This window comes from Cajanus cajan, chromosome 6, assembly GCF_000230855.2.
Source record: "Cajanus cajan strain Asha chromosome 6, NIPB_CcT2T_4, whole genome shotgun sequence".
Taxonomy (NCBI): Eukaryota; Viridiplantae; Streptophyta; class Magnoliopsida; order Fabales; family Fabaceae; genus Cajanus; species Cajanus cajan.
The window spans coordinates 4,755,574-4,764,261 of record NC_138522.1 but is presented as its reverse complement, the minus strand read 5'-3'; the positions used below and the strand labels follow the sequence as shown (position 1 = coordinate 4,764,261).

General features: G+C 32.4%; 1 protein-coding gene across 3 annotated transcripts; it reads left to right on the top strand.

Moving 5' to 3' along the window:
- The first annotated feature begins 316 nt into the window (after positions 1-316).
- Positions 317-8,367, top strand: LOC109813192 (Pseudouridine synthase family protein). 3 transcript variants are annotated; one of them, XM_020377331.3, is made up of 12 exons: positions 320-540; positions 640-683; positions 786-863; positions 1,391-1,491; positions 1,572-1,659; positions 2,559-2,637; positions 2,880-2,962; positions 3,494-3,559; positions 5,135-5,191; positions 6,298-6,408; positions 6,917-7,155; positions 7,828-8,367. In XM_020377331.3, the coding sequence occupies exons 1-12, from the start codon at positions 447-449 to the stop codon at positions 7,928-7,930; spliced, it is 1,143 nt and encodes a 380-aa protein (XP_020232920.1). In that variant the 5' UTR covers positions 320-446; the 3' UTR covers positions 7,931-8,367. The 3 variants fall into 3 exon arrangements, with proteins under 3 accessions (XP_082932694.1, XP_020232920.1, XP_020232921.1); XM_020377332.3 differs by having other exon boundaries at positions 455-540; positions 763-863; XM_083076568.1 differs by lacking the exon at positions 5,135-5,191 and having other exon boundaries at positions 317-540.
- Positions 8,368-8,688: the final 321 nt, after the last annotated feature.

The following is an 8,688-nucleotide window of genomic DNA, read 5'->3' as shown; positions in this document are numbered from 1 at the left end:
TCTTTATTACTTGTTAAAAACCACAAAATTTGTTGAATCATATTATTAAATCAAGAAACTCATCAAATAAGACGTAAGATTACAAAATTTATGATTTTTAACAAGGTAATAAATTTTAATTAATAATAATCAAAATAATGTTAAAAAAGTGTGACTAAGATCTCTCTTAATCCTAATAACAGTAACAGTAAGCTCGGAGTTTTGATCACCCTCATTAAGTGGGCTAAACCTAAGATGCCCTAGAGCCATTTTAGCCAAATGGGCCTTGCAAATGTGGTGCTGAAACCGAGTTAAAACGACACAACATGGAACTGCGTTCAAAGTTCAAAGCAAACGACGTCGGTTCTCATATGGGTCACAGCGACGCTGTCAGGACTGTCGTTTCGGCAGGCACTAACATCCAAATTGTAATCTTGGTTCGCTTCATTACTACGTGAAGCGGGAAGATGAAGAGAAAGAGAGAAGGCAAAGAGGAGATGGATATCGTGTGGCAGACCCCAGCAAATCCCCCGCACCCGCACGATTATATCACTCGAAACGGTAACATCCAAATTTCGCAGAGATTCCACCGATAAGGTCGAAAGTTTACCGTGAAAGTGAAATATGACCATTCTCTTTTGCTTGTTGGAATTTGTGCAGGAATTCGATTCGTTAGACCATACTACTTCGAGTTCATCGCTCATGTTAGTTCTCTTATTTATTTATTTATGATTTTGAATTCTCCTATCTGCTTGTGATGTTAAAACCCTGATTAAACCCTAGAAATGCTCAATTTGTTGGTGCAGGTTAAGAATCGGTGGGCGGGGAAAACCATTGTGGATTTATTCGCTGAGGAGTTTAAAGGTCGACCTTATGAGTATTATGTAAGAATGACGCCTACTCATTCGTGGTTGATTTTTGAATGTTTGTCTAATTTTAAGTTTCGGTCATTTTAAGTGACTATGACGAGTATTAAGACCTTGAAGTGGTCATTCTTGTTTCATGAGTTGAAATTCAATCCATTATCAGAGTGTAACCTTTCATACTATCAAAATACTCAATAAAATGTCACATTAAGGTAATGAAAGTTGCTATGGTTCCTAGATAGATACGGTGCACTTGGTGAGCCATCAATAATTTATTGAATGTTGGTTTCATAATAAAATTTTGATTTTATATATTGAAGATTACCACCAGCCAGTTAACTGCACGGCGGGTACAGGACCTATAAGAAAAGGATGGGTACCGGAGTAATGCACTGTAATATTATTATTATTTGCAATAAATGTTTTTAACACTTTTTAAAACAAATTCCATCACTGACTTAATACTCCTCTTGTTGAGTTGGACTCAGTGAACTTGATGTTACCCGAGTTTTAAATTTATTGATTGTTTGTGTTTGAAATCGTAGGTTGGTGCAGTGAAATGTGGTAGGATTCAAGTAGATGGTGAGATGGTACCGGTTTCATACATTGTTAAATCATCTCAAAAGATAAGCCATTTCGTACACAGGTTTGCTTTTAATCTTTATGCTTACATTATAAGGATTTGATAAACCTTGCAAGTTGCAACTGATGTCACTGAGATTTCAGGCACGAACCACCTGTGATGGCTTGTGATGTTCCTATTCTTCAAAAAGAACCAGATGTCCTAACTGTTTGTAAGCCAGCATCTATCCCTGTAAGTATGCGTCAACAAGTGGATTAGTGAAGTGCCTATGCTGTAAATCTTTCATGTTAAGTAAAAATAAATAACAGAGATTGAAAATTCACAAGTCCACCTATTGTGCTGAAATTGAACTTTTTTTTTATTTATCAGAAAAGGGGTGAGAAGACGGGGGGGGGGGATCCAACTCTAGAGTGCTTGGTCATAGAGACTATGAAATCATGTTGGAATTATGGGGTTTTAGGTATTGAGAGAGGAAGAGGGGAATATATAAACAAAATACAAATATGATTCATTCAAATGAAATATATTACAATGTGTAAGTTCATAAAACCTAGATTATTTAACCCTTATTTATACTAATCATAATCCTATTCAATTAGGAAAACAAATTCCAATAAGATGATGAAATATAGTAACCAATCCTAAAAGATAGTGAGGAAGAGGGCAACTAATCCCAGTGGGTAATTTAAGGTATTCTATAATAGTATAGTTTTTGTTATATATACTCTTAACACTCCCCCTCAAGTTAAAGCTTGTTACGGATATACCCTCTAGAAAAAATATTAATTCAAATAATATAATTTGTAGATTGGAAAAATTAGGATGATTCTTTAGGAGTGTTGCAATACCTGCTTATACATCTAGTAAATTCTAATGGTTTCAATTAATGCAGTATCTTCAGAAGTAGAAGGCTATAATCATAATTCTAAAGATTTGTTTGTTAAATTCAATGATATTAACAGCTGATGCTTTTATGTCATTTGAATTATTTCCTTCACTTATATGAAATGAAGTCCTGAATTTTAATTGGATTTTCTATTAGATATCTAAGTAATGGTGATATACTTATTAATGATAGTTTGCTCTAAATTTCATATATGCTAAAGCTCTGAATTTTAGCTTTTACGTAGGTGCACCCATGTGGTCAATATCGAAAGAACACTGTTGTTGGCATTCTTCAAGCTGAGCATGGGCTGGCACCCCTATTTCGTATCCAAAAAATGCCTTTTGGAAATATATTTTGTATTTTATAATTATCATTAAGATAACTGTCATATGCAAGTAAGGTTTAAAATTTCCAATTAGCATAAAAAAATGTAGCGTTTCTCTTGCCCTTAATATTTTTGCATACCCTGTATCTCAGTGTCAGTCTATTTTGTGCTTGCATTTGCCTTTTATCTCTCAAAGTTTATCCATTTTGTAATTGTATTTTACCTTGACCTGATCATCAGCTGTTCATAGACTTGATCGCCTTGTCTCAGGACTTCTTATTTTGGCCAGAAATGCTGCAAAAGCTGACATTTTTAGGCAACAGGTGAATTTATGAAGGGACTTTTCCTTTTCTCTTCACTCTTCTCTTCTCTTAGAATATTAAATCTTTAATCTTAAATATAGGTGAATCTTTTTTATTTTTTAAATGACACATCTAATGAGCAACTTTGTTCATTTTGCTTTAGCGTTTGAGCTGTGTAGCTCGTTGACATCTTAAATGTGAGTATTTTTTTAATAAAAGTAAAATTTCTAACTATATAGGTGGTTCATTTTATTTAATGAAAATATTGCAACTGAAAAATTTCATAAAAAACAAGGTATACCCAGTTTATATTTTATAGTATTTTGTTACTTATTACTATGGATTTCAAAGATAATTTATTTGCCTTCTTTTGGCACTATGGTTCAATTTAAAGGTATTTTGTTACTTATTACTATGAACTAAGGCATGCTATATCAATATCTTGACATGCTGATAACACAGACAGAATTTTATATGTTTGATGTTCAATAACCATATCTGGGCATAGAATTTCTTTTTCTACTTTATAACTGTAGAATTTGATTGCTACAGATAGAAGCTGGCTTAGTTCACAAACAGTATATAGCAAAAGTAGTTGGGGCATTTCCTGAGGATGAGGTATCTTTTATATGCTTTGGATAAGATATGCTGCATATATCCATAATTGATATTTATCACTCCCGTCTCATTTTGTTTGATGTTGGTTTGGGTACAAAATTTAATAAATGTAATTAATATTTTAGATTTCATAAAATTTATTATGCAATTTCCTAATATATCTCTTGTCCTTCACATTAATTAAATTCTTTCTCATCTATATTTTTATTTTATTTTTATTTTATTTATTTTTTTTTATTTTCAAACTCCATCATAAATGGTTTAGTATATAATAGTATAAAATGTTTAATGCCTTTTGATATTGTAAAATGACAATAAAAATGTGACAGAGGGATTATCTTGGAGAAAAACCCTGCAACTGTTCATATATGATAAAAATGTTATTAATTTTCTTCTTCTTTTGGTTAACATAGTTTGGTACTTTTAGAGGGTGAATTATGGTGCAACTGTAAGGTGCTGTCTTGTGACCTGGAGGCCACAAATTCAAATCCTGGAGACAGTCTCTTTGTATGTGGGGATAAGGCTAACATATATTTATTCTCCGCAAACTCCACCCAGTAGGAGCCTTGTGCACTTGGCTGTTCTTTTTATTGTATGGTATCGTTAATTAGGGCTATTTACTGTCTATCTTTTCTTAGGGAATCCTTAACATTTACATTGACATTTGAAGAACATAATGGGAAGTGTTCTTTTTCTAGTTATTATTTGGAATGGTAGATTCATAATGACAAACTAAAGGAAAAGTAATATAGTCTAGCAATATAACTACATCCTTATGATTATGATTCATGTTTCATAACAGGTCTGCTCATAATCATAAGGATGAAGATATATTTGCTACTTCACCAAGTTCCTTACACCTGTTTACTTGGAGTAAGTAGTTACTTTATGAATATGTTGAGAAATCCTGTTATATACTGTTGCACATAGAAACTTCCTACAGTAATAAATAACCGTCATAACTGACTAAACTGTGGAAGCAGTTGATCTTCTGAGTAGATCTGTTTCTTGGAGAAAGTAACTGATTGGGATGTGCCTAGCCATGGTCTAAATAGATAAGCTCTGTTCGAGATGCTTAAGTTACCCACTTATGAGAAGCTTTGGTCATTGGGGTGTGAGAGAGTTTTAGATAAGGGATGTGGCTAAACAAATGGATGCAAGTGTCATGAAGTTTAACATATGAAGAAGCAACGGTTTGGGCAAGCATAGTTGTTTATTGTTAAATTGGGAAAATCAGTGCAGTATTGTTTTCCATTATAAGATTACCATTGAAATTGCTATGTCCAATATCACCATCATGGGATTGGGTGTGCTGGAAATATTCTTTTATACATAAAACGTCATACTTGGTTTGAGTCAATAAGTGGATTTTAATTTTTAAGTATCTGAAAACAAGAAGCAACAACTGATTCCAATTGGGTCATGATTAACTAAAAACTCATTCCGAGATGTCTAGTCATTTTTTATGAGTGAACTTTCATTTGCATATTATGTTGATTTTAGCGATAAATAAGTGTAATTCTGTCAGTTAAGATCAAGATACTTTTCTCATTTTACCATGTTTTTACTTTTTAGCTAATTATTGATGCCAATATAGACTATAATGCACGGGAAGGAAGGAGCACAGCAGAGGTGAGGCCTTTGGTTCCTACATGCTTTTTTCTTTTTTTGAGAATTTTTGGATGGGTTTATTTTGTTTTCTTTTAGTTGATATGTTTTTACGAAGAATTATAAACATGTCACTTTGTTGCCAATCCATTTCCTATTTTCAAGAATTTGCAAAGGAATAATATGGAAACTGTTTTCACCATTTCCTTTGCAAATTCCCTAAAGCAGGAAAAATGTGTTATATTTATAACTATTAGAGCATTGAAGAAAAAAAATGCTTATATGATGTAGCTATTTTTTAGAAGCTACTTTTTCTAGCTTCTGAGGAAAATAATCTATTTCCTGCTTGTTTCTTTTTTTTGGGAAACAATAATCTATTGTTTAAAACATTTTGAACACACACACATACACATATATATATTTTAATTCTTTTTTCTTAGAAAAAGCACAAACAAATGGGCCTAATAAATTTTTTTCTCTGTAACCTTTATCCAATTGATTAACAACTATTTAGGACCTGATATAGAAACCTTCCTTTAAGTTTTTTTTTTTAGTTCATTTTAATCCATAAAACTAGTCATGGAATTAGTCAACACTTGTGCTCATTTAATCCATGTTAAGCAACTAATTTAGAAAAATCAGACATTCAACTTCAAGTATGGCATTTTTAACAAAAGTCCAGCTGAAATAAATTATAAATTGTCAAATACCTTCTTATATCGTTGCCTAGAGTTTCATATAAACATGCACAGCATTGTGTTTGTCACAGTTCAAAATATATATCTGAGAATCAGAGCAATATGTCACAGAATTGAAGATGAAAGCTATTATATCTTCCAACTAACAGGGTTAACACTTAATAAAAAAACACAAATAGAACCAACACCATCGGTTTCTTGGTCTTTGCTGAATGATCTGATTATTCTGATGTATAGAACTTTGAGAGGCTTATGACCGCCAAAAAAGCTGATTACTGGTGATCATATTGACTATTCTAATGATATACAGTTTTGGTAGCAACTGTCATTGTTGGAAGAAAACTGATGTTGATACATTTTTTTTTTGATATGTGAAAAGACCAGAAGTATCACCTGGGATATATCTGAATGAGTATATCTTTGTTAATGAAGGTTGGAGGCTCTGCAAAGGGGAAGGCTGCCTCTACAAAATTTACTCGGATTAGTACTAATGGAACTCAAAGTATTGTTTTATGTGAACCAATTACTGGCCGTACTCATCAAGTAAGGAAAATGTTGGTTGATTTGGATTGATTTTTCTTGCCATTAAAAAATTCAGCTGAATATTTGAATATGCTCTCTATTTTTATATTTTTTTTCATCTGAAGATGATGCTTTTGATCTTTATAACATGATATTTATATGTCTGATATATTTGGTTTTAACATTGCTATCTTGTGTAAACCTCCCTCCCTGCAGAAAAAATATTCTATTATATACCCATCTTCACTGACACATGCTAGCATGCTAGTGATGTGTCACAACATTCAGTGACCAACACATTCCAAAGTAGGCCACTAGCTAGCTATGCTGTTACTGTATAGGCAAATGTATGGTTGTCATTTTTTCATCTGTACAACTAATGAAAAAGAGATGCAATACAGAAAACGGGATTAAAATCACAGACGCAGTTGAAAATTTGAAGTTAACGATGACCAAAGACATCCAGCATTTTATCTTTAATTTATTATAATTTAGATATGGTGCTAACAGATACTCACCTCTGGTGTAGATACGCGTTCATTTACAATATTCAGGGCACCCAATAGCCAATGACATGCTGTACATCTCAGAACAAACTGTTGATCGATCTGTTAAAGGGTTGAGTGCTGATAGATCAGCCTGCATATCTGATGCTTCTCTGGCATCAAATTTTGATGACAAGGTGCTCAATGCATGCGAAGAAAATTCTAATGGAGGTTTTAGCATTGACCCCATGTGTACAAATTGTCCAAATTTGGCACCCAAAGGGTAAGAAACCCATTATCTTTGAAAGCATTGTTTGCTGCTTGTTTGTATTGTACATTGTAAAAAGACAGATAAGGGTTACTTGAAGAAATTTAATAGTAGATTTGCTCGTATTCAAGTCTTTTGTGCAGCTATCTAAAGTAGAACGGGCATCATAATCATTTGGTCGATGGTAGATTTTCTTGTGGCCAAGCCTTTTTGTAATTAGAGTAAAAATTAAGCACATCATTATGATTCAATGCTGCATGAGAATAATATCGGTTTTTACAGTTTATTGGGTGTGATCTCAGGAATGTGGGAATTAGAATTAGATTTGCTCTTTTGTGCTTGAAATATATGACGTAGCAAGCAGATGCCATTGTTGATCTAAATAAATATTTATTGTCTGTTTGGTGCAAAAGTATTGAGTCATTGACCATTATAAGACGTATTAGTTAAGGTACACGTCCTAGTTTATACTTCTGTTTCGGTTTTGTTCTGTGATTTTTTCTTTTTATTAATATATGGAAACATATTGTGGATTTTGAAATTTTTTTAATGATTTTTTCTATAGTAAGCATCCGGTGACTTGAAACTTGTTTTTAATATTCTTTTCTTCTTAGTAACTATCCTTGTTGTAATAAATCTCCCATAGCTTGACTACTAAATTTGCTTCTCGAAATTTGATAAATGCAGATATGATGCTGATGAAGAAGGTCTATGGCTACATTGTATTCGTTACTCTGGACCTGAATGGACGTATGAGTGTCCATATCCTGATTGGGCGAAACTTAGCTAGACAACTTGTATATATTTGACCTTCAATTCTAATACAGCACTGGTTGATCACAAGACATTCATAGATCATGGGAGGAGTTTTCCCTCTAAGTTTTTCTGGTTAGTGAAAAGTTATAATATTTAGGGACATCAATTATTGTGATTATTGATTGGTTGGCGAGGGGAAGACGTAGAAAAAACAACAGATGTACTTAGCCTTTTTTTCCTAAACATATTTGAGTGGAACAAGGAAGCCAAATTTATTAAGACGTATGTTCTAACAGCTGTCTGGACTCTGGAGTATGGACCAATTTCGAAAATTGAGTTGAGTGTTTTAGTGGTTATCTTTTATCATTTATTTGCATATGTAAGAATGATAAAAATGGATGCAGCAGTAGATGTAACATTTCCGCCGCAATCTTTATTGCTTTAACAATCTAGTTAGGGGTTTATTTTACAGTAGCTTTTAGTGGGATTACATTTTATAGTTTTAATTTAAGTTTAATTGCATTTTAATTTTAAGCACCTCTATTTGATTAATGTGTGCTTATGGTCTTCTAATTCTTTTTGAATTGTCAAATTTTTTAATTATTACAATTAAATCTTGTTAGTTTATCATAATTTTGAGGGTTTGAAAAAATTGGTATATGAAATTTGATTTGATAAATTTAAGAATTGGAAATTTGATATTATTTATGCAATTGACTAGGGTTTTAAATGAGAAACTTGCGGTTTTTCTATGTTTTGATAAATATTATTTGATTGATTAATTGGCCATAG

Coding starts and splice junctions, on each gene's coding strand:
- LOC109813192 (XM_020377331.3), top strand. CDS start 447: ATGAAGAGAAAGAGAGAAGGCAAAGAGGAGATGGATATCGTGTGGCAG. Junction 541..639: donor CGATTATATCACTCGAAACG/GTAACATCCAAA, acceptor GAATTTGTGCAG/GAATTCGATTCGTTAGACCA. Junction 3,560..5,134: donor GGGCATTTCCTGAGGATGAG/GTATCTTTTATA, acceptor TTTACTTTTTAG/CTAATTATTGATGCCAATAT.